Source organism: Mercenaria mercenaria, chromosome 15 (genome assembly GCF_021730395.1).
Source record: "Mercenaria mercenaria strain notata chromosome 15, MADL_Memer_1, whole genome shotgun sequence".
NCBI lineage: Eukaryota > Metazoa > Mollusca > Bivalvia > Venerida > Veneridae > Mercenaria > Mercenaria mercenaria.
This window is the reverse complement of record NC_069375.1, coordinates 34477677-34504581: the sequence shown is the minus strand read 5'-3', so window position 1 is coordinate 34504581 and position 26905 is coordinate 34477677. Positions and strand designations below refer to the sequence as shown.

Genomic DNA, 26905 nt, shown 5'->3' with positions numbered 1-26905 from the left:
TGTTTACCTCATGCATATGACAAAATATATATTATCTACCTAATGCTTTCTTTGTTGTTTTATTTTGTCACACACCGACACAATTAAGTCATATGGTGACTTTTCTAGCTTTGATGCTGGGGGAAATCAAATGTGTATCCTCTGGGGTGTTGTTTAAGCATTGATTGACATCTAGGTAGAATTAACGATCTTCCGTAGGCCAGCTTGATGGCTTCCTTGCATAAACGATATATTACACCCTAAGCGTGGTTTCGACCCCACTTCGGTGTGTGGCAAGTGACAGGATGTCAGCGACCTTAACCACTCGGCTAAGAAGGCCTCTCTGTCTAATACACACTATAGTTAAAGAGACATGTCGTAAGGTGTACATTGAAGTATTAACCTCTTAAAACAGATGGAAGGTATAAAAATATCAAACATCCTAAATCAATATTTCACACGTTGATATTTTTGGAGAATGACATAAGACAGCTAAATGCCTCCTACTTAATATCATTTTATTCATGGTACGACTCACGTAGTATACAGATTCTCTAAATATTTTACTGTCAGTAGCTGCTCGAAGTCACTGGATCATTTACTTTACTTTTTTTAACAAATACTGACTTTTTTTCTAAATTTAGAAGCATTACATAAATCCGGAGGTATGTAATCTTACCTTTGAAGGAAACGCAAGCGTTTAAATGAAAAGACTTTCTGTGCTTGCTTTTTAATTGCTGGTAAAGTTTAGGTTGTGGTTCTATAAGAATGCCAGTCCAGTGTCTAATTCTTTCGAAGAACAGTGTATTTGATTGAATCTCTCCGTCATGTGCTCCACTGTCGACGAAAAAGCCGCCTTCCTGTTTAAAACAATAAAACGATGAGACGTTGTTTACCCGTCGTAGAGCAATTGTTTACGAAAATACATTCACTTGTGTATTTGTTTTGTAGAGGGTAAATACAACACAACTTGAATTTGATATGAAAATGTTAGTTTTTATATGCTTGTTATTTCAATTCGAATAGACAAGAAACATAAGCAGAACACAATAAGAAGGTATGCGAGAAAAATGTACAAAATAGACTTATATTTTCTTAACATAAAATAGAGAAAAGTGGAAACTCCACAGGTCGCTCAACACGACAAAAACGAAAATGTTGCAGGCTCAGTTTGATTGAGCCTGTTCATGGACGGTAGTGGAAACGTGGGCTACCGTCCACGCCCCCCAGCCCCGGGTTGAGCAGAACTCAACATTTAAACATGCTAAAAGTACAAAAAGCAATTTAGAGACACCCGCAGATGTATTCAAACGGCGATGAACATGGATTCTTGCCTACCAAGCGGGGAAAGTATACATTTATCCGAGCACGCGCCGGGGATAGATTATAAGATTCTTTCACCGGTTGTATGTGCAGATGGAAATATCCGGTCTCGAGGGTAACTGTTTAGGCGGTAACGAAGCTCCTTGCCGAGTTACCTCCTAAACAGTTACCCGAGAGCCGGATATTTCCATCTGCACCTATAACCAGTGACAGAATCTTTTTCTTGCATACCGATTTCAAGAAATAATAATAAAAATAAAATAAATCGAATGGCTTTCTTTTTAGAACTATTTCATATGGCAGTGTATTTAAACAAAGCGCGGGAAACCGACGTCCGTAAACAGAAAAGACGTCATGACGTTTCAGAACAAATAACAATGTTTAGTTCCGGTTTTGTTTTATCAGTTGCAGCGTAACGTTATGAATTTTTGATAAAATAACGTGATTTGAATCGAGAAATATACTATCAGGAACCAATAGGAATTGTCAAGGTACTGAATTGTTATTCCGTTTTTTAAATAAAATATATATTACTGCATAAATTTCCGGGTGTAAGATGGATTTTTCCAGCACCGGCAAAGATACCGGAAATCCCCGTCTGGTATGCAAGAAATTCCTGTCTTCTCTAGGGAAAAACCTAGTCTAAAATAGCGTGCACTAAGGTGACGTCACATAGTACTGACCAGTACCATTGTGACGTCATAAACTTTATACATTATGTCAGGAAATGCCCAAACCTATTTGTCTCCACGACATGTTAGGCAAGAAAAATGATCTAACATGTCTGCCTGTGTAAGACAGTTGTTTTCCCTACTCTCGGGACAGCATGGATAAAAAACCTCGCTAACGCTCGGTTTTCCATTCCACACTGTCCCTCGGGTAGGGAAAACCCCGTCTTACACAGGCAGGCATGTAAGATCCTTATAACCTTCAATGATACACGTGTTGAGGCGTGTAATTCCACGAATAGCGGCGTTTGGTCCCCAGATAAAGTAAAGGGTTTGCCCCAAACGAGAAAACAATGGGCAGAACTAAAGAAACTGGAATTTAGGAAGGGGATCTGAGGTTATGGAGCCTGCGTATCGCAGGAACTGTCAAAAGACAAAATTAAAAAGCAGGCACCAGAAAGGCATTTATGTGTATCACATGATATAATAAAACCTATTAAATAAATTGATAAAACTTATTTGTTGAATTTAATAGTTCCATAAAACACATGGATTTTCATTAAATATTTATCACTACTTATATCGTAATTCTTAATAGTATTTACATTTAAAATTAGTAAACAGCTCCGTTGTTTGGCTTTATGTGCAGTGTCTTACAGATTTATACATATGTTTTCTCAAATAAAATATGTATCCAATAAATACAAAATTCCACTTAAAGGCCTAGATCTATGCAATTTACCTTCTTTGGCACTGTATGGTCATTTAGTTTCACCGTGAGGTTCCAATATATATAGGATCATGAATTAATTAAATAAACCCATGAAATTTAACTTATCAAGTAAGAAAAATGGTAAATGTTTAAATCTTTTCAAGTGATTATACAACTCCTTACAAATCCAATGGCATATTTATAAGTTAGAGAGACCTATTGATGATTACCCTACTATTAACAATTATTGCGTATCCGATTTTTTTCTTAATTACATCACAGGAGTCTGAAATTCTATCAGTAAGACCATAGAAGTCTATCTTTACAAAAAATACCCCCTATATATATAAAATAAACACCAGGAATGAAACGTCAAAAACCCAGGGTCCCCTGAAAATACGCACGGAACACAGGGTGATCGCAATTTAGCGAGCGTAGTTAAGAAATAACACTAAAATACACCTACCACACTCGACAGCATTCAAATCTGATACACTTTACAAGAGTAATCAGACATTTTCTGAGATTTTCAGCTGTCGCCGAAGCCATTCGCTGACGTCACAACAACAACAATTACAGCGCCGGGATAAAGATAAAATACTTATTTTATCCTTTAAAATTTGTACATCGAGTAAATAAGTATTAGAATATTTATATGTTTACATCAGTCTATAATATCCCCTAGATTCCTTTTGCAATAAAAAGGTAATTTACAAAATTCGATTGGGAAAACCCGTAAAGAGAGGTTACTCATTTTACGATGCAGCGGAATATCTAAATTTCAGTAGTAAAATTTGATACTTGGTGTACAATGACTTATTTATATGAATAGAGCAATATGAAAATGCCTGTTATGTAATTTGAAGGTAAGACAGTATGGGAATTGCTACTTTCTAATTTTATCCCGGCGCTGTAATTGTTGTTGTTGTTGTGACGTCAGCGAATGGCTTCGGCGACAGCTGAAAATCTCAGAAAACCTCAGAAAATGTCTGATTACTCTTGTAAAGTGTATCAGATTTGAATGCTGTCGAGTGTGGTAGGTGTATTTTAGTGTTATTTCTTAACTACGCTCGCTAAATTGCGATCACCCTGTGTTCCGTGCGTATTTTCAGGGGACCCTGGGTTTTTGACGTTTCATTCCTGGTGTTTATTTTATATATATAGGGGGTATTTTTTGTAAAGATAGACTTCTATGGTCTTATTGATAGAATTTCAGACTCCTGTGATTACATGTAGATTGTATTTGCATCGGACCTAGGCTTTTAAGAGAAAAACACGCGTTACAGTAATTACATCTTTTCACTACCAGACTGTTTTCTGCATGAATTAGTACAGATTTCATATTTGACGACGGTGGCAAGTTTTTCTGAAACTGAATGTAGATTCATAGGCGGACATGCGCAATATTCGTCCTTTTTAGGGTAGCAGACCACCACTTATTGACTTTTCACTAGGAACTATCAGCTCAGCTATTCCTTTGTCAATTTGTGACAGAACTGTTTTGGAAAGAAGTTAAGGTCTAAACAAGAGCCATGTTAGACATGGCTAATCCCCGCGCCGGGCATATTATAATTGAAGGCTAAAGTTCCTGGCAAGTTAGTGTCTGAAAGTATTAATTTTGGGGAAAGCTTTAAAGAACCGTTTAGTTGTGGTCCGCATCAGGGGTTTTAAAGATGTGGAAGAAAGAATAAGTCAGTGCATGGTGAGGTGGTTTACTGCTAAATTTTATTAATTTATCATGAACAGTATAGCTATGATGTTTTTCTATATGGCTACTGTAAAAAGAAGGAATGGAAAGCTAACAGGGAACAAGAGTGCCAGGATGTCACAATATACGCCCGTCACAGCAAATTTCTTTACTCTAGCAGCTGTATTTGCAAATGGAATTTTAATTTTGGTGTTGTTTAGTAATCATTGGAAGTCTTTTGTTTTTGTAAGTCCACAAACTCCTTACCAGGTAGAGATACCTTAAAATACACCTAAAATTGGAAAGTAACATCTATGTTGTACCACAGAAAAGTGGTCTTGTTTTTTCCCTACGGTCAATTATAAAAATGTTACAATATAAGTTATTTATAGTAACAACTAAGGGAAGTTAATATTAAAAAAAAAATGTAAGTCCACACAAAAATCTTTACCAGGTAGAGATTGGTCAAAATACACCTCAACATTGGATGTAGCATGCATGTTGTACTACAGAAAAGTGGTCTCGATTTTTCCCTACGACTAGTAATGAAAAAGTTACAATAAAAGGTATTTAAAGTAACAACAAAGGGAAGTAATTCTAAAGAAGGGAACTGCGCATGACACTTCGTCTCATGATGGTGTATAATTGTGCCAAGTTACATCAAAATCCCTCCATGCATGAAGAAGAAATGCTTCGGACAAAGTCATTCTTGTATCTGACCTTTGGCCTCTTAAGTGTGACCTTGACCTTAGACCTGGATCTTGCGCATGACACTCCGTCTCGTGGTGGTGAACATTTGTGCCAAGTTATATCAAAATCCCTCTATGCATGAAGAAGAAATGCTCCGGACAAGGTTTTCTTTCTTGTATCCTTTGACCTCTAAGTGTGACCTTGACCTTAGACCTAGGGACCTGGTTCTTATGCAAGACACTCCGCCTCGTGGTGGTGAACATTTGTGCCAAGATATATCAATATCCCTCCAAGCACGAAGAAGATATTCTCCGGACAATTTTTTTAAGAAAATATGATAAAGGGGAATAACTCAAAAAATAGGCAAGGTAGAGTTATTGTTCATGCACACTGCAATTCCTCCCAATGTGTTCTATCAGTGTATGAAGTTTGAAGAAAATCCCTCCAGTACTTTTGGAGTTACGCTCCGGACAAATTTTTTAAAGAAAATATGATAAAGGGGAATAACTAAAAAAATAGGCAAGGTAGAGTTATTGTTCTTGCACACTGCACTTCCTCCCAATGTGTTCTATCAGTGTATGAAGTTTGAAGAAAATCCCTCCAGTACTTTTGGAGTTATGCTCCGGACAAAGATCGTTGCGGACGGACGGACGCACGCACGGACGGAGAGCATTCGCCTTTGGCGTGGGGATAAAAATACGTAAATAAGGTCTAAAGTGGTCGTTTTTCATATAAAACAAAGTCGGATTTGAATTAGTAGAGACCTTAAACCTTTAGAATAATAAGTTAAACTAAAGTTACTTGCCATATTTCTAAGCGTTCTATCCACAAATACTGCCTGGTCCAAAGACGGGTCTCGTCTTTCGGGATCCAACAATTTATAAGGTTCTTCGGATGGTTGCTCTATGTAGTAGTTCCTTATCAACTGAACCAGGCGGGGATCATCCTGTGTCACTCGTTCTTCGTTTAATTTATCCATCTCCTTTTCGTAGTCAAAATGTGGATCCTTATTCACATTGAATGGAAGATGTTTATAATCATTTCCTTTTGGCGAAATGTAAATTTCACACGTGACAAACAGAAAAGTTAGTGAAATTGCTAGCACGATTAGTAGTCCGGATGTAATCCGCGTCTGCGTCCTGGTGCCAGATGAACAATATTTGTGCTACATTTAAAATAGGCAATTATGTATTTTATATTTTAGAGTTGTTTTCGACTAATTTCATAAACGATATTGTCACATTTTTTAAATTTCCTAATAAAGATCTCAACAGGTTTTTAAAGTGACTATATCTAATACTGTAAACCTAGAATTGTTTTCGCTCTTAATATATTAGTCCCTCTCGCGGATAGTATATTTCCGTGAAATTAGATAGCCACGAAAAACTTTGATCTAACAAAAACTCGAAAGATTCTAGCTTGCTTAAATATATCGCTATTAAATGGTTCTGTACTTGCACATACCTAGAAAATAAAAACTCAAATTCTAGTACCATAATTGTATAAAATGAATCAACTCAGATGATTGACAAGTTACTCCTGTATGATGCAACAGCCTTTTCAATATCGAACCGTAAGGCAAAAAGGGGATAAAAAGAGAAAATATGTGCATCTGTCGAACGATATATGCTTGTAATTTGTAGTCGGCAGCTTATACGATATATTAGATCTATTTGTAAATAAAATAGTGTGTCTATTTCTGCTAAGTGTGGTTTAATCGCCTAACAAAAGATTTAAATGGCAAACAAATGACAGTATAATAACAGCAATTTATTAAATTTAGGAATCCAAAAGCATTTTTTCGTTAGATTGCACTGATATGTGTAATGTTACCTGCGCTTGTCAGCTATCGCAGCAAGTATAGCAAACCAAAGAGACAGACAGACCGACGGACAGACAGATTTATTTATCTATCTATTTATCCATTCATTCATTTCTTATGGTAAAACGATAAGCATAGCATTACAGTTAAAATGCATACCAGTTATACAATAGCGCTATGACTACAAGTGATTGATACCCATCTCCGATCCCATCCCCTACCCCCAAACTTTGTCAGAGAAAATAGTATGCCTGCTTCTTGTCAATTCGACCCTTCCTGTGGTTTCGATCCCTTAGCATTTTCCGAAATAACGCACGAGACGCATCTGACATCAGCCAAGTACCGGTTACGTTCGATACGTCGAAGATTCACCTAAGCGTAAAACGCGAATTTATCACTCAACATGCGCAAAAAGCAGATAAATCATCAAACAAATGGTTGACACAGTATATATTCGACCTTAATTTCATCTAAATTCCCGATTATTTGCCATTAAATCGTTGAAGTTTCCATCTAATTTTCGCTAAACTTTCTTCCACGCAACCGTACTCTTGCATGTGTGTATTGATTTTTCAGCCGGTAGTTGCTTCCCTTTCAAAAACCCCTTATATTACCGTTAAATTCATACTAACTGGTCCGCCATTTGTAATGCAAAATGAGGCGAGCGGCTAACGTTTTCGCGGGTTGTTGGGTCATGCAATTGTCCGCGCACCTGCTCTTTTGCCAGTATTTTTGATTTTTCAACCAACTAATTGGTGTCTTATACAGGGTCAAACGAAATAAGGCTGCAGTGCTTAAAAGTAACTTCTTCGTCCAGAAACTAATCATCCAGTTGACATGTGTTTTTAAAAAGTTACACTTTCCAGTTTGTACATCGTTATTTTACAATTCTACATACAAGTGGCTTCAGGATGGAATGAACAAAGTGAACTGTGCGGTAAATACTAATTTTTCACGTTAAACAAGACCTTCTACACATATGCATTCAGAGGGTGCGAATTAACAAGAAAGCTTTTTAATGATTCAGACCGATGACATGGCTGGTTTTATGTATGCATAATTTATATATTTTATATTTCTTTGTGTTTTAAGCTATTTATTTCTTTGAAGGAATGCCCAAAATATACTTTGACCTAATTTTGACCCTCGCACATGTCTTTGTTAATGCGCATGCGCAGAAGGAAGTGTTAAGGGGATCAAAACTACAGCATAACAGGCTAAGAGTCACGATTTGATGTAATATTATCAGGAAATAATCCATCATGAGCGTTATAGATATTATCAGTACTTTCAAAATTTCGTCTTTGTTATATAACAGTTTTCTTTAAATTTACATTGAAAACTTGATTAACTTGGCGCAAAGCAGGCTTTATAAAGGACTTTACAAACACCTCTGTATGTTTCTTTAATTCTGTATATGCAGGTAAGTGTCTTAGCAACAAGAATGTCTTTCGTGAAAGTAAACGAACATAGGTTTGTAGATGTACGCTTCCATTAGGGACAATATTGCATACTATAATTGTTAAAAGTTTAAAAAAACAGCCGATATGTAAATGGAATATTTTCAAAGGTATATTTGTTTAATATCTTAAGGCAAAAGTTCTGAGAAGAAAGAACATGACACCCAAGAATGTGCTGCAAAGCGTCCAACGTCCGTGCCACCACCCCGGGTCAATGAAGCAAAGAAGTGCATGGGTATTTCGCACAGGAGTAGTGGAAAATCAGTCAACTAGTTTGCTGTCTGATGTTATTCATAAAAAAATAAAGAATGTCAGCATTTTAATTTGAATTAAAGCGAAGAACGGTTTATCCAAACCGAAGTTGTATTCCGCTCCTTACAAATCAAGATATGGGCGAGTAGATACAGTGTTGAAAGGCGAATAATTTAGCCTTTAGGATTCTTTAACCTTTAGCATGCTAGATAAATTGTCGTCTGCTGGAAATGTCGTCTGCTAAAATTGTAAAGTTCATTCAGTTTGCTCCATAATTGGAAGAAATATTGTCAGAGTAGCAAACAGCTTGGAACCTGATCAGACGCCGATTTAATCGGCGTCTGATCTGGTTCCAAGCTGTTTGCAAAGGCTGTTAAATTCGCCTGCAGCAGGCTAAGGGTTAAAACGATTTCTTTTCACATTTCTGTTGTTGTATACGATTCAATAATTCACTTACATGTTCATGGTACACATTATTCATTCTCAAATCAATCATTAATTAATGAAATTCTCATGCCAATCTTTTAAAAAACGCATATTTATACCTTTTTATTCAACAATTAAATGTCACATGTATACAATATGTACATCTACATTGTTTTCGAGGATAAAAAGTAGTCTTTTGATTTGATATTGCATTTATTTATTCTAAATTCATACTTTACATAGTACATGAAATCCAAAACACCGTAGACACGGATCGCAGCCATGTTTGACGCTATCTCGGAAAAAATACGATTTCGTAATTAGATAAAGTATAATAATCAATAGTTCTTTAAAATTATACGGTTTATACATATGAGCCGTGCCATGGGAAAACCAACATAGTGGCTTTGCGACCAGCATGGATCCAGACCAGCCTGCGCATCCGCGCAGTCTGGTCAGGATCCATGCTGTTCGCTTTTAAAACCTACTACAATCAGAGAAACCGTTAGCGAACAGCATGGATCCTGACCAGACTGCGCGGATGCGCAGGCTGGTCTGGATCCATGCTGGTCGCAAAGCCACTATGTTGGTTTTCTCATGGCGCGGCTCATATATTTATAACAGTCAATATCTTTTGTATTACCTGCTTCGCAATAAACTTCGACTTTACATAGCTTAGGGTCTTGATTATTTTGAAGTTGCAATGTTGAAATATATCATATTGCAATTGATTTTAAAGTCCATGAAAGGGTTAATTGCACGGTATACAGTAGAAATATTTATATTTTACATTTATATGGAGTTATAGTATAATAAAATCTGTTGTATGGATGATCGTATCTTTTTCACACGGAAAATCTATATGCCAGTGAAATATAGTTATGTTCTTACCATTTTATTATTATAGATATCTAATAATGTATAGACAATCGGCTGATACAGGGAATCGATGTTTCCATAAAAAAAATTCAAATCTAGACATATAAAATACTCCTATGACAATCCATGTATCATGTACTGAAATTAAATTTCATATTTTGAATAAATCGATAACTACCCTTCATATTTTCCTTTTAGTCATAAAGAACAATGAATAATTTATTCAGAATATCTTTAAGGTATTAGATCACTAATAGAGAACCTCCTTTTTGAAGAGTATTCAATTCCTACCATAAACCTACTTTTACTGCAATTCTTAGGGGGACGTAGGTTCAAGCCCTACTGGGACCAAAACTTTCCTCTCCTTATTTTCCTTTTTTTTCTAGTAAGTTTTTACTTCTTTCAAGACTTATTGTTGATTTCTTGTACAAAAATGGAAAAAGATTAATCTTATAAGTGATTTCTTGGTGTTCAAAGTGAATTTACTACTTAAACAGAAGGGGCAGAGTTACACATCTTTAAAAATAATGAGTTACATGCGGTGAAAGTTCTCTATTTTGCTTTCACTCTTAGATTATATATTGTGGAAGAAATTTAAGTAGGTTTTACATCTGCCCTAAGGTTATTTTTAAATGGAGTAAGTTCAAAGTTCAAAACAGATTCACAGCATTCGACCTTATTTTTTCAGTGTTGAAGAATGAATTCTGTCTCATTAAATCCGTTTACTTGAGGCACCATGGAAAAAATGCTATTGACATTTTTATTTTGTGTTTTATAATTGTTCTCCAATAGTTTGATGTTTCCTTTATTAAAATCAATGGTAAAATGAGTTCTCTGCAAATGTTTTGGATAGTGGCTATCACTTTGAAATTTGTCTCTACTTGAGCTTGAGGAGAAACCGTAAGTTATACAAAATTTATAAAAAACGGCACGGTAAAACTTGTTTAAAATTTGCAAAATAGTGCAAAACATGGTTACCTTTAAGAATATACCAAGCAAAGGCCATTTTGTAAACATTACTATGAGTGATCTAATACCTTAACAACAGAAAGCGTAAGAATTACAAGCCATGTTTTTGCCAAAAAAATATTCTTAATATATTCTAGAGGGATATGTTGCCATTAGACACAAAAAATATAGTCTATGCGCTTACTTATTTGTAAGATTAATAACTTTGATGTTAAATATTTTCTGTAGACCACATCAGTGGTCTTTGTGTCAACACATGTGTATCTTCTAAAGGAGGGTGTTTTTTTTTGTCTGCCATGTCAGAACAACTTCCAGATACGGGTATGAACAATGTATAATAAGGTTACATTTCTATAAATGCACTAAAAACAGTCTTATTTAAAAATGTTGCAATATGTCAAGTATAGTCAACAATGAAAGAAAAACAGAAAGCGGAAACATAAAACATGAAAATGCCACTTTTACAGCAGGAAAATATGCGACTGTTTCTTCGCCATTATCTGTATACCCAGGAAGTGTTGTTTGATTACTAATTTAATATTTTATAACTTTAAAGCGTTTCTGAAATAAGGCTAGTGCAATGATACCATTATTAACAAGCTGACAGTAGCTTTGTTTGGCATGGTGAGTTTTCAAATAAAAGAAATTACATGAAAGATAATGTCCTATTTTCATTTTATTTTCTAGTTGTATTAGCATTGGACATATAGTGCGGCATATATTTAGTGTTGTTCAACCTTAAATATAGAATAAGTCCTTGTCAAAAAAGTCCCAGAATACATGTACGATTGCAAAAACGTGACAAATCGAGCTTATTACTACAAACAGATGTCAGTAATTAACATATGGGAAAATTAGACCCATCGATTTTTCACACGAGTGAAAATATTTTATATAGCGCAAAGAAGGAGCCCTTTACTTTATTTAAATTCATGGAAAAAGTATTATAGGTATTTTAGCTTTGCAAACGATGTGATAATATTCAATGCATTGTCTTTCTTATGAATATTTTATTTTAAAAATGAATTTAAAAAAAAAAAGGTCTTTTTTGCGTATACTTTATGCCTGTCTATCAACAATTAGAAATATAGTAAAATATGGATAATTTGCTGAAATTTCTTCTGTTTAACAAAGAATAAATAGATTCTTATGTGTGCTTAAAGACCTTTGCAAACGACTTAGTAATCTATATTCATTTAGCTATTGTTTCATACTAATTTCAGTTTTCTAGGTGAAGAAGAAAATGGTCTTTTTTAAGCATTTTGCAGATGAGTATAGGTTTTTTTTCCTTATCGGAGAGACTCGAACATTCTCGTATGTTTCCGTCAATTCTTACGGAATTTAAGCTCCTTAACGGCAAAGACTGATATCTTCTCACCCGCTAAACAGCACACATGTACGGATTTATAAATTAGTGGACGCTCCATAATATGATTTGTTTACAGCCAATAGTCAATTTTAAACAGCTTGAGGATCGTAGTTCAAAATTTAAAAAAGAAACGTTGAAATTTTATGCGGCATATTTTGGGCAAGTTAGAAGTAGACAATCAAAATTCAAATTTTGAAAGGATGATGTTGAATTTCGCTTACATTGAATTTCGCACAGACTCGGAAATTGAAATTAAAATAAAAAGAATTCGTCGAATTTCGAGGCAGAGTTGAAATTAGATCCAGCAGGATGACCGATATTCAAATATTTTGAGGGGAGCGGTCGTCCAGTGAATAATGTGTCGGCCGCTCAACCAAGGGGTCGTGGGTTCGAGCATCCGTGAAAGGTCTCACGACCATGACTTCTCATATGACTCCAGTACTGGGTTTTCCCGGAAGCTGGCTGTTTAAAAGATAGTTTCACATTCAATACCAGTTTTAAATTCGATTGCTTTGAAAATTCGAGCATGCTTGAAATATAATACCGAGAATAATCTATTTAGATTTTTAACAAGGAGCTGTGTTCAATAAATGCTTGATGCCCCCGGTGGCATCCTTGTCGATACAAAGCAACCTAAGTCCAAAACGAGGTCAAGTTCAAGGTCAAGGTCAAACTGAGGTCAGGTGATGTCTGAAGATGAGGAATGGTCACATGTTACATCTGCATTAGTATCAAGTCATTCTAGTAAGGGGTATTGATGCTAGACGAAACGGTCCCATTTGGTTTACCTCGTACGGATGGACGGACGGACGGACGGACTAACGGACGAACGAACGGACGGACAGGACAATCACTATATGCCTCCCGCATCAGTAGATGCCGGGGGCATAAAAACTTGAATTTCGATATATCCGATCTTGTACGATTTTTAATCTGTGAATCTTGAGCAGATCGCAGTTTCAGTATTATACTGAAATTCAGCTTTTCAAAATTTGAAGTACGATTTTCGAGATGGCTCGACACTAATTGCTTGCTCGATATTTGACTTTTTCATTTCAATATCAATCTTGGAACAGGCTGTTCATTCAATACGAGATCGAAATTTGGCGTTTGGAATATTATAAATTTCGATCATTGAGCTGGCCCGAAATTAAAAGCTATTTTGCAATTTGACGTTTTTCGATTTTCAGGTGTAGCTTAGGATCAAAATTCGATAAGTTATGAAGTTGAATTTCGATCTTCGAGCTGGCATAAAATTCTAACCTAGTTGGACACCGCTCACGACATAATAATAAATGTGCAGTTATTTGATTACATAAAAACTACTTAAATCTTTATTTCATAATCATGAACATCAAAGAAAGTATTATAAAAGCGAGTTTCCATCTGATTGTAAGAAAGTAGAAATTACTTTTGGAAAGTCATTGTTTGGTTTTATAATAATGTGTTTGTTGAGAATACCGTTATAAATGGTATTCTGATTAAACCATCAATAGCCAGTTAGGTTTCTATTTTCTAATCTATCTTTGCAATCACTGTAAATTAGGCTTAACAATCAGGCCCGTAGACAGAGGTAAAAAAATAGGGAGACATTTGGTAGGGGGTCCATGGGCATGCTCCCTTGGGATTTTTTAGGATGCCATTTCGTGCGTTTTTCTGCATTTCAAACATGTTTTTGTTACTTTTTGAAACAGCCAACCTATTTGCGATTATTGTCACTCTAAAACGCCAATTTAAAGGCATATGGTCATGTTTGCTTGCTTGGTATAATGTTATTCGAACCATATCATATATCATATATAAAAACAAGAAAAACTATCCCACTCACATTCTTTACTGAAGTTTAATTTATACAGTGAAAGATTTTCAACAAATGATTTTACAACAACAACAATAAACTGATGTCAGGTTGACATTTTAAGATATCATTTCATGATTCAGACACGCAAATAAAGAAAAGAAATTTAAATAATCTTCAAACGATTTACCAAATATAGCCGGTAATACTAAATCAAGTTTTGGAGTCAAGGATGTTACATATTAAGTTACATTTGCATCGTAACATAAACACGCTAAATGAAACAATATATACAATACCGTGGAAAAAATGATCTTAAAATGTATGAAGCGTAATGAATGCCGCAAAGTAAGTTTTTATGCCTTTTTAGTTGTTAGTTGGTTTGATCTCATTACTTGGTAATATGGGCATAAATTGCAGTGTCATTGAATTTGTGAAATAAAATAGGAATAAAAAGCACCTGATAACTCCGTTCGAATAATAGAAACAGACAACAGCCTCAAACTATTGCACTTTTAGTTTTAGCTTTAGATATATCCATAATATCTGTGTCAAACAAATAAGTAATTCATTGCAGATACCAAATTCAAACTTTGATCTTCCCCTTTCATTTTCAAATAAGCTCCCAAATTGTAGTATCAGGGCCAAGGATAAGGGCTCATGGTGTTGCCCATATATCAAAACAATATTGAAGTACTTTCCATTCAAAACAATAGTTTCTGCGTTCTTACTCTTTTAGCAAACTAAGTCGAATGGGACTATAGCAAACCTATCTTAAGCAGCCATCAAAGGAAGCGACTCAGCGTGATTTCCTAAGAAGGACGGCTGCTTAAGTCATGCTGAATAGATACTTAATACAGTTGATCGCGAAGGCAGGATTTATTCTATACCTCTATTACAGTTTACAGATTATATTTTTATCAAATGTGTGCAAAATGTCTCCCTAAATCTTCATTTTAGCTCGACTATTCGAAGAATAAGGAGAGCTATCCTACTCACAACGGTGTCGTAGTCACACCTTGGTTAAGTTTTTCGTATCAGTTCACATTTTGACAAATCCTTTTGTCATATAGCTTTGAAACTTTCAACTCTTGTGTACCTTCACCATGTCAAGTTTTAGGCTAGAGTACACAACTCTGTCAAGGATTTTGACCGAATTATGGCCCATTTTAACGTAAAATCTTGGTTAAGTTTTCCGTACCAGTTCATATGTAGTGTAAACTGTTTTACATATGGCTTTGAAACTGTGACAAAGCCTAAAAATAAAAAGGGTAAAATATCGAATATTTAGTCTTTATTGTAGCCTCATTACAGATACATAAAAGAATTAGCATATTTAAACTAGGGCCGGGACGATTTCAAAATTTTGAAACCGGTTAATCATTTGTTTGAAATCGAATCGAACCGGTTAATCGGCCGCCATATTGAAAATGCTCTTTTCTTTCCTGATGACCGTATCAAGGTACTTCCAGCAGCTGACTTAATTAGGAACTTACGGACTTCATCATTTGCAAGCAGTCTGATAATTAATTAGTCATATTTTGGTGTATTTCAATTTGAATATTTTACGACGGGCAAATCCAAGACTAATGATTATGTTGATTGATGTGTTTTAGGGAAATATACTATGGGTCAATGTGCTGGTCAAAGAAATTAGAAATATATAAAGATAAAGTACGATTCGTGATATTTATTGTTTAAGAGCGATTAACGGTTTTGCAAAATTGAAACCGGTTTCACATAGTAATTGAACCGGATCCGATTAACCGAGTAATCGTCCCAGTCCTAATTTAAACATCTGTACACAGTCATTAAATACATTAGAATTATAAGACAATTTTGTATACTACACTATGTCTACCTCTCACATGTACATGTAATTACAGTGTTAAAACCAAGATGGTGTAAAAGGTGCTAATCGTTAATTAAAAACTGATATATCTTACGACCTAAAATTACATTAAAGCTCAATAAAAACAAGAGCTGTCCGTAAGACAGCAAAGACAGCACGCTCGACTTTTCTCAGCTAGAGCTGGGCTGAATTCTATCAAATATCGAAAGAAGCAATAAAACATATCAGGCGAAGGTATGAGGCTTGTGTCAGTGTTTGCGCATATATCAGTAAACTGTATTTTTGGTAGATTTGTATTTCCGTATCGGAAATACAGGACCGTAGCCAGATTGATTTTTCTGGTCTTAAACACCACATTCCTCCACCTTCTCTCCTTCATAAATCAAAGTACTGAGAGGACTGTTGGGGGCAATGCTTTGCATTTTCAAGACTTGATGTAACCCATTCATGTCAGGGAAGTACATGCAGGCATTATGTAATGCACAGAAATGATGTGGTCACAACTTTTACAGTGCACAAAAATAAAATTTATTAACTTTGTGTTCAATACACTTCTATATTTTGTTCTAAAGGTAAAGATAAAAAAAAATCTAGTCTTGTTCAATAGCAGTTGTTCATTGACAAACAAAAACCTTTTATTTTCAGGTTTGATAAAATAAAAAAGATAAAGCTATACAATGTATTTCAATTTCTTCAATACTTCTGTTTGCACTCTATGTCCGGACATCATGTGTTCTTGACAGTCTAACAAAAACAGGCAAATTTTGTAACACTTTATGAAGGTTTTGGAAAGAAAGTCAAAATATTCCACTATGTGAAAGTTTAAAGGAACAGGATTTCCTTGAAATGACATTGAAAAAACTAGGCCATGTTTTCTAATGTGTACAATACTTATCAATTAAAAAGTCAGGAATGTTTTTTGTTACAAATAAGCATCATTTTAATAAGAAGTCGTCATACGTTAACACACAAACACCTCTATATTTTTATAGATCTACCTTTTTCCATTCCATCTATTGCTAAAATTCAGTAACTGTTTTCTTAAAATAGAAAAAGTGGAAACTCCACAGGTCGCTCAACACAACAAAAACGAAAATGTTGCAGGCTCGGTTTGATTGAGCCTGTTCATGGACGGTAGTGGAAATGCATGCTACCGTCCACGCCCTCTAGCCCCGGGTTGAGCAGAACTCAACATTTACACATGCTAAAAGTACAAAAAAACAATTTAGAGACATCCGCAGATGTGTTCATACGGCGGTGCACATGGAACCTTCAATGCTACACTAGTGTGTAATTCCATGAAAAGCGGCGTATGGTCCCCAGATAAAATAATGGGTTTGCCCTAAACGAGAAAACAATGAGCAGAATTAAACAAACTGGAATTTAGAAAGGGGATCTGAGGTTATGGAGCCTGCATATCACAGGAACTGCCAAAAGACAAAATTAAAAAGCAGGCACCATATCCAAGGGGTGATTAAACAATACCCAAAGCTATGAAAGCGGGAGTATTGGAACCACCCAGGCCGAAATGTTCATGCTGAGAAACTAAACAGTACCAGTAACACGACATTAAAGTCGTGCTAAACGATCCGAGAAGATCGAAATATAACAGCCCTGATTGAATGTACGGGGATACATTAAAAAAACATACATGACATATGATGATATTATCATTCATATTGTTTGCTATGTTTGTTGATCTAAAAAACATTGTCTGTTTCAATTTTAGGTTATTTAATATACACCTGTATTTCAAACTATCAATATCATAATATAAGAAATACATTAAACACTATGAAAACCGTGATTCGTCATATCAATGAACCTACCGAACTGGCGTATACAGTTAGGTTCGAGAGTTAGGTTCGAGTAATTAAGATACGAAACGCCCGTGGAAAAAGAACAAGATTTCTGGTGGTTCTGCCTTCGAATATCACCACCAGAAACCATTTACACCCTCAGATAGATGATATATATTAAACTGGTAATATAAATGTACAGCTGCAGGGACAATTACCAAGAAAATGAGGCCAAAACGGGCACCTGCGGCAAGTTATCATCGCGGAAAGACGGATTACCTCCCATAACAAAAATTACTCGGTCTGAAAAATGAAAAATACGTATATGTACGCGCAATTATAACAGTATTTAGCGCACTCTTTACGTTAAACGATAATTTTCTTGCAGATAAATGCCAGTTTGATCAGCGTATATGGCGTTTTTGATATAAAAATCTGGGAATGAATTTTTTCTTCGGTCTTTTTTCAAGGATTTCCCGAACATTATATGTTAAACACGTCATAGACATAATGTTCTGATCTTTCGACTAAAGAATCGGGCACATGTTCGGTTTGGAAAATGCCGTACTTTTCCAGAATAAGCGCGTTTCTATTGGCCCTATAGTGAGGTCGGATTTCTGGAAAAAAGTAAAAAAATATCTCCCCCAATTTGCGGTGGCGTGGTGGTTGCTATTGAAATTACTGCATGCCCGCAAGATTCTGATGCCATAACGTTTGACAACATCTCCATGGATACAAACTTTCACTAGATGACATGTATATTCAGAGTGCTCTCTCCAATTCACATTGCATATCCATATCGACAGACTCTTTGCGAAATCTACTATATCGGCGTTTTCTTTGCGTAGGCACCGGCTATTCTTTGCTATAAACAGTGCCCAGGTTGGTATGGGAGGCGAAAAATCGAGCAGCCTTCCGTGATCATAGGTATGCTGCTCAAAAATATATAGAGCACGGAACATTAGAATGTCTTTTCTATATTTTGTAGTGTTTATTTTTTAATTATCAGCGATTTTACTCGCAACTCGATGACATTTGTTGATGGTGTACTGACATGGAACACTAGTCCGACTTTTTCTACAGTCTTTAACCAGTTTTTGCTTTGGTATCATACATATCAAGCGCACTATTTGTATTCATTTATCAATATTCTTCCAAATAATAAAGACAAATAGGCCGAAATGTAAATGGAATTTTCCAAAACCCCTTACTTTCGGTTTTGTAGGGGCACCGGCGGTCTCTCTGCATACCTGTCTTTTTTTTTTTTTTTTTTTTTTTTTTTTTTGATGCGCAGGCAGGCTCTCTGCATTACGCACAGAGAGGCTCTATGCTAATGACTATCTGGAAACATTATAGCTTAATTATTTTGGTGTGTATATCTGACTTTTTATAACTGCCAACCTGTTTATAGCAAAGAATCGCCGATGCCGACGCAAGAAACCGCCGATAAAGCATATTTCGCAAAGAGTCCGCCGATATGGATATGCACCGTGCAATTGTGTAATAAATTTTAGTAACTATTTGAAATTCAATTCATTTTTATGCAACTTGTGTGGACAAGACATTTTGATTAACGATTTACAGCTGATTTCGAGATCAAAATATATAATTATACATGATATACAATCACGAATAAGGACGGTCCGACCAAGTACATAAATATGCCTTTAAGCTTTAAAATGTTCTCAATAGTTGGTGTAAAACAGAAGTAATCTGTTCATAGCTGATTTTACGAATTCAAACAATGAGAGAAAAAATCTACTGCCGATTATTAGATTAGATAATATGATAATTATAAAAGATCAAACTGTCAAATTAATTTCCCCCCGAACCAAATAAGTCATAAATTCAAACTGACGAATAAGTAATATTTTTTTTCTACCTAATCTATTTCAAGTAAAACACTGTTTTTTTTAGTTTATTTTTGTTATTATTATTTTTTATATAGTATTAATTTTTATGAATAACATATCTCTTGAAAATATTTTCTTAGACATGCGAAAAGTATTTCATTTCAGCACTGTATTTTCTGAATTGATATTTTAGAAATAACACCTGCACGGAAAAGATAAAAAGATATTTTAATGTGAAACGGGATCTATAGGATGTTGCCGCATATTTATAGATTCGCCTACTGATAAACGGTACTGATCGCCGCAAACTGATAAAGTTTCTCCATAATACACATCCACAACGATGTCGAGGCACGGCAATGAAAACAAGAGGGCCAAGATGGCCCTAGGTCGCTCACCTAAGAAACACACCATAACAGTGTAAAACATGTTTGACCTAGTGATTTCATGGAAACAAATATTCTGACCAATTTTCATTAAGACTGGACCAAAAAATTGGTCTCTTGCGATAAAACAAGCATTTTCTTAGATATGACCTAGTTTTTGACCCTAGATGACCCATGTTCAAACTCGATCTAGATTTTATCAAGGCAATCATTCTGACCAAAATTCATGAAGATCAATTGAAAAATACAGCCTCTATCACATACACAAGTATTTTCTTTGATTTGAACAAGTGACCTAGTTTTTGACCTCAGATGACCCATACTCAAATTCGACCTAGATTTCATTAAGGCAATCGTCCTGACCAAATTTCATAAAAATCAATTGAAAAAAACAGCCTCTATCGCATACACAAGATTTTTCTTTAATTTGACCTAGTAACCTAGTTTTTGACCTTAGATAACCCATATTCAAACTCGACCTAGATTTCACCAAGGCAATCACTCTGACCAAATTTCATGAAGATCAATTGAAAAATACATCCTCTATTGCATACACAATGTTTTTATTCGATTTGACCTAGTGACCTAGTTTTTGACCCCAGATGACCCATTTTTGAACTCGGCCTAGATTTTATCAAGTCAACCATTCTGGCTATATTTCATGAAGATCAGTTGAAAAATACAGCCACTATTGCATACACAAGGTTTTTATTTGATTTGACCTAGTGACCTAGTTTTTTATCCCAGATAACCCATTTTCAAACTTGATCTAAATTTCATCAAGGTTATCATTCTGACCAAAATTCATGAAGATCAATTGAAAAATACAGCCTCCAGCGCATACACAAGGTTTTTCCTTGATTTGACCTAGTGACCTAGTTTTTGACCCCAGATGACCCATTTTCGAACTCGGCCTAGATTTCATCAAGGTAATCATTTTGATCAAAATTCATGAAGATCAATTGAAAAATACCGCCTCTATAGCATACACGATGTTTTTCTTTGATTTGACCTAGTGACCTAGCTTTTGACCCGAGATGACCCATTTTCAAACTCGGCCTAGATTTCATCAAGTTTATCATTCTGACCAATATGCGTGAAGAATAATTGAAAAATACAGCCTCTATCGCATACACAAGGTTTTTCTTTGATTTGATCTAGTGACCTAGTTTTTGACCCCAGATAACCCATTTTCGAACTCGACCTAAATTTCATTAAGGCAATCATTCTGACCAATATTCATGAAGATCAATTGAAAAATACAACCTCTATCGCATACACAATGTTTTTCTTTGATTTGACCTAGTGACCTAGTTTTTGACCCCAGATGACCCATTTTCAAATTCGGCTTAGATTTTATCAAGGTTATTATTCTGACCAATATTCATGAAGATTAATTGAAAAATACAGCCTCTATCGCATACACAAGGTTTTTCTTTGATTTGACCTAGTGACCTAGTTTTTGACCCGAGATGACCCATTTTCGAACTCGGCCTAGAATTCATCAAGGTTATCATTCTGACCAACATTCATGAAGATTAATTAAAAAATACAGCCTCTATCGTATACACAAGCTTAATGTTGACAGACGACAGACGACGGACGACGAACATCGAGCGATCAGAAAAACTCACCTGAGCCTTAGTAATTGCTATTTTCACGCAGAATGAAGAACACATTTTTTGAGCGTACTGAAATACTGGATTTCAGAATAGGTCACATGATCAAAGCAAGTGTCGGTTTCAGAATCGATCACGTGATCAAATCAAGCGTCTTTATTATTCTTACGCTTAAGTAGATCTATTATAATTTATATTTACAGTGCAGTTTAGTTTTCTTCAGATACTCTTGTTAATATAAAATGTGTAGATCTATTTAATCATATCTGGATCAAAAATATAATTGCAAAATGCAATATTAAAGTTATGTTTGGTAAATACTTTGGAACTTGTTTTCTTTGTGTTGTCAGGTTGGTCATAAGCTCGACAAGAAAATTGAAAGACGGTTTGTTAAATCTGGGGGCATTGCCCCCAAAAACTGTTATAAATCATTTGCAGATTCATTCATAAAACTTAACACGCAGTGTATAGGTGGAATAGCCAAAACACGAAGCGCGTGCAGCACAGTTCAATGGTGGTTTATTGATGAATAACCCGAGATAGATTTTTCTCTACATGTATGTAGGTTTTTCACTGGTCGTGTTAGAATTTAATTTATTTTGAAGAATATTAAGCGCGAAATTCTTGTTGAAGCAGACGATAGGTAGAACATGGGGTATTGTGATCAATTGATGAAACTCCATTTATGCTGTAATCATTAACTGGTATGGATTTGAATGTTCTTTTCAACCTTATGAAGTTTTATTTTAATTTCACCCTTCAAACAATTTGTTAAAACGCATTTTTCTCTTACCTCTGGATATCCAGTCTTTGTAGCAACATCCTTGTCATTGTATGAAATAAGAACTTTTTTTTATAGAAAACCTTTTTCAGCATGAGAGCAACATTATACGGGACTTTGATTTTAGAGAAAATTGTTTCAACATTTTTACATTTTATTTTACTCGTATAAGATAAATCAGCGGCTCCATCAAGAAGAATAATATAGACATACATCTCCCAAAAAGTAAGTCCTGTGTTGCATCCGAGACCTCCTTCGCAAGAGCGACACATTACAAACCATAAATCGGTATTAGTACCCGGGGTAGATTGAGGAGTGAAAGGGAAATTTGTCTCTTTAATATAAAAACAGGGCAACAAAGTGTGTTTTTTTTTTACATATCATATATCCTGTTTTTTGGGGAGCCCCACAAACCCTCATATATGGAAGAGGGTGGGACACAACCTTCCAAATTAATGCCCGTCGGGGCTTTGACTTTACCATTCAAATTTACCTAATAACCACGAACAAACGCACATACTCTTTTGCCTCGGTAAAATTTAGTCTCTCGCTACGGCCATGTATAGTGTAATTATTCGTGATAATAAAATAATAGCGGAAAATAGTGCCTAAGTTCGGTTTTGCCTTTTAAGATGGTGACTCAAAACATATTCTTTTTCTCATAATTTTGGCAGAAAAACAGGGAGGCACTGGCCTCCCTGTGCCTCATTATAGCTACGGGCCTGACAATATCCCTAAATCCATATGATCAAAAGTATTAATGTAACAGTACATTGGCGAAGAAGGGTTAGACATCGGTCTGAAATACGGAGTAGGCCGAAAACTAGCGAACAGTCTCGACAGCCGATTTACCTGGCCAAACGTATTATCACGCCATGTACCCGGATAATCTTAACTCTGTTCAGCGACCCTAACTCAGTGCCAACATGGTGGATGTTAAGCCGATACAACTTTGTTTTCTGTGTAATTACGATGTATAAAGGAATGTTTCTGTTGTTATATCTATCTCCATTGATCAAGTGTATGTTTATTTCAAAATGCATCATGTTAAATATATCAACCCTTGTGTTTTCAGGTGGAAAAACGACAAACAAGGCAACTTTTTCAATGAAAACTTTTACAAAAAATCTTTAAAAATACTTCTATGCTTTTGATGCCGCGACTATTTTGTTGTTTGAAAGCAAAGATATGCTGCTTTATAGGCCCGTTTACACTGTGTTGTTAACCCACTGCATGTTGACACAATACATGTTCAAATGTACTGACAGCGAGAAAAGGGATAAAAACCTAACTTTGAGTTGATAAAAACCGAACTCAGTTTACACGAGGAATGGATAAAAACCTAACTTACACGAAATTGCGTGACGGATAAACACCTAACTGACTAGTATTCTATAGAAATGAATGAGTTGACATGTACATGTGTGATTATTGTAAACATTACTTTATAAGCGGTATTGTCTTCAAACTTTGTCATTAATTTTACAAGATGTTATATGTATGCCCACTACAGTCAAATATTTTTTTATAATTTTAATTTTATGCAAACTGATAGCAATGTTTGGAAAAATCTGAAAAAATAACTCAGTATAAAAGTCAAAATTATTATATTTATATAAGAAATTATTTAATACCACCGATGTTCGAAGTTCTGTAGTCCCCAACCCTCTCTCCTTCACACACACACACACACACACACACACAGAGAAGAATTGTGTTTGTTTCAAATCTTGTATATCGTATAGTGTAAGAGATTTTATAGAGGTGTAATGGAATATTTTTGAAATTGTTTAAATGGGATTAGATTTATGATTAATTATTAAATATGATATTTTTTCACATGGTAAATAGGGAAGAAAAGTGTGTGTGTGTGGGGGGGGGGGGGGGGGGGGGGTGTGGTGGGGTGGGATGGGGGAGTGATGCATGGACTGACGGGACAGGGGTGTGGGTATCCTTACATTTTTCACTTGTCCACGGAACTTAAAAATCCACTTGTTCATAGTCAAATTTCACTTGCTCTGATTTGTAATACTAAACCTTCATGAAAGCGCAAATAGACTGGAGATCGAGTTCTTTATTTAGGACAATGAAAAGAAAAGCATATCACAGTAACTGTGGTAAAAAATAAGCTGTTGAAATATTTGCATTTTAACGTTTATAAAAGTCTGAAATCGCGTAAGTAGTGTTCGGGATCTTTTGAGGTCTTGCCCGAAACACTGCCTGCCCACGCAATGGTGCAAAGCCAGATGAATTCAAAGAAAGACTCTTAAAACGTTTCGACTTGTTTTAATCATACTTGCGATCTCTGTGTGCTTTTGATTTTAATTTGGCTGACTACTGTCTCAAATATTTCCTTTGACAGTGACTTATTGTCTCAGCAGTTGGAATTCTACTTGCAAACTTGTCATAATACTTTTTTAAAGTTGTTTACGTTTCTGATGTCTTTAAATGTCCTTTTAGTTCTCTGTGTGTAACCCTTGTTTTCCTTTTTTTATTTTAGTTACAGAATGCTATATGCTGATGATGCAAATATTTTTCTTCAGCTACTTTAAGTAGTTCTTACGTTCCCTTTAGCACGTATATGATTTCTTCTTTTATGTTTTTTTTTAAATGCATGTTGTAAAATGTGACTCTTCTTATTTTTGTGTAGTGTCAGCTAATCTTTTTTTATGTTGCTTTAAATGTGCTAAATCTGTATGTGGTAAATTACTTTTTCCTTTTATTTGCTAGTACCTAAGTTCTATTTTGTTTTAATGCGCTGTAACATGTGTGTGATCGATAATTTGTGATTTGTTTCTTATCTACCTAGCGCCAGGTGCTTTATTTGCTTTAATGTGCTTTAACATATTTGCATTTTATTACAGCTGATTTACTTATGTTGAGCTTATTTACATGTGTTTGCCGGAAAATAGCTTTAAGCTAGAGTTATATATTTATACTTATCCGACGTTAGATAAATCTTCTTGTATCTAAATCTTCTCTGATATTTTATCATAGTCACCGAGTTACAGTGTGCGCGAGACCTAGTCAAAGAACCCATTATCTGTATCACCTCCATACACTTGAAGCAACACACAATCTAAATGATATTTTATGTTTTCTCATTGTACCCCCCGACAACAAAGTTGTAAGGGGGAGGGGGTATACTGGTTTCAGGTTGTCTGTCTGTCTGTCTGGCCGTCTGTCCGTAGACGCAATCTTGTGCGCACCATCTCGCCTTATCCCCTTGACAGAATTTAATGAAACTTCACACAATTGATCAGTACCAACAGTAGTTGTGCATGGGGCATGTTAGGTTCTTTTAGAAAAAAAAATTGCAGAATTATGGCACTTTGTTTTTTTGTTACTATACTATATACATAGACACAATCTTGTGCGCACCATCTCTCCTCATCCCCTTGACACAATTTAATGAAACTTCACACAAGTGATGAGTACCAACAGTAGTAGTGCATGGGGCATGTTAGGTTCTTTCAGAAAATAAATTTGCCGAGTTATGGGACTTTGTTTTTTTGTTACTATACTATATACATAGACACAATCTTGTGCGCACTATCTCTCCTCATCCCCTTGACACAATTTAATGAAACTTCACACGAGTGATGAGTAACAACAGTAGTTGTGCATGGGGCATGTTAGGTTCTTTCAGAAAAAAAAATTGCAGAGTTATGGGACTTTGTTTTTTTGTTACTATACTATATACATAGACACAATCTTGTGCGCACCATCTCTCCTCATCCCCTTGACACAATTTAATGAAACTTCACACAAGTGATCAGTAACAATAGTAGTTGTGCATGGGGCATGTTAGGTTCTTTCAGCGACAAAAATTGCAGAGTTATGGGACTTTGTTTCTTGTTAACATACTATGTACATACAGTCTGCATATGCAATCTTGTGCGTGCCTAATCTACCAAACCCTTACACACAATTTAATGAAACTTCACACAAGTGATCAGTACCAACCCTAGTTGTGCATGCTGCATGTTACATTCTTTTAGATAAATATTCTACATAGTTATGGGACTTTGTTTTTTGTTACTATACTGTATACATACAGTCTATATACATACAGTCCACATAATTATGCAATCTTGTGTGCGTCAAATTGCAATGTACTGTGTCAGTGCATGAGGGGGGTACATTCATCACCTTTAGTGATAGCTCTAGTTTTATACCTGAAAAAGTATGCTTGTCCGCGGACACACAGAATGAAAAATGCACTTGTCCGCCGGCAAAAAAATCACGAGTCGGATAAGTTGGACATAGGAATCCCACATCCCTGCAGGGGTGGGTAGATCAAAGAACTTCGAGCATCAACAGTCCATAAAAAAGCACAGACGAACAGCCGTTTTCGTTTGGTTAGGTGTTTATCCATTCTAAGTTCGTATTTATCCAGCACTGTTTCCTAATCCAGTTAGGAGTTATCTGCAAATTTAAACCCACCTCATAATCAATACAATTTTTAAGCTATAAAAATCAATTTCAAACTTTGATACTGTTAAACACTGTCAAAGAGATATTTATGGAACTAATACATTTAATAACTAAGGTCTTACTGCAATTTCTGATACTTTAAAA

General features: G+C 35.4%; 1 protein-coding gene across 1 annotated transcript in view; it reads right to left on the bottom strand.

Annotated features, from left to right (window-relative positions):
- The window catches only part of LOC123554315 (uncharacterized), a 90560-nt gene that overhangs the window by 37300 nt on the left and 26355 nt on the right, over window positions 1-26905 (bottom strand). Inside the window, exons 2-3 of the mRNA XM_053524170.1 lie at window positions 5861-6224; window positions 560-835 (exon numbers count right to left, since the gene is read on the bottom strand). Of these exons, the coding sequence (XP_053380145.1) occupies window positions 560-835; window positions 5861-6038 (454 nt within the window). The 5' untranslated portion in view covers window positions 6039-6224. The remainder of the gene's footprint in view (window positions 1-559; window positions 836-5860; window positions 6225-26905) is intronic.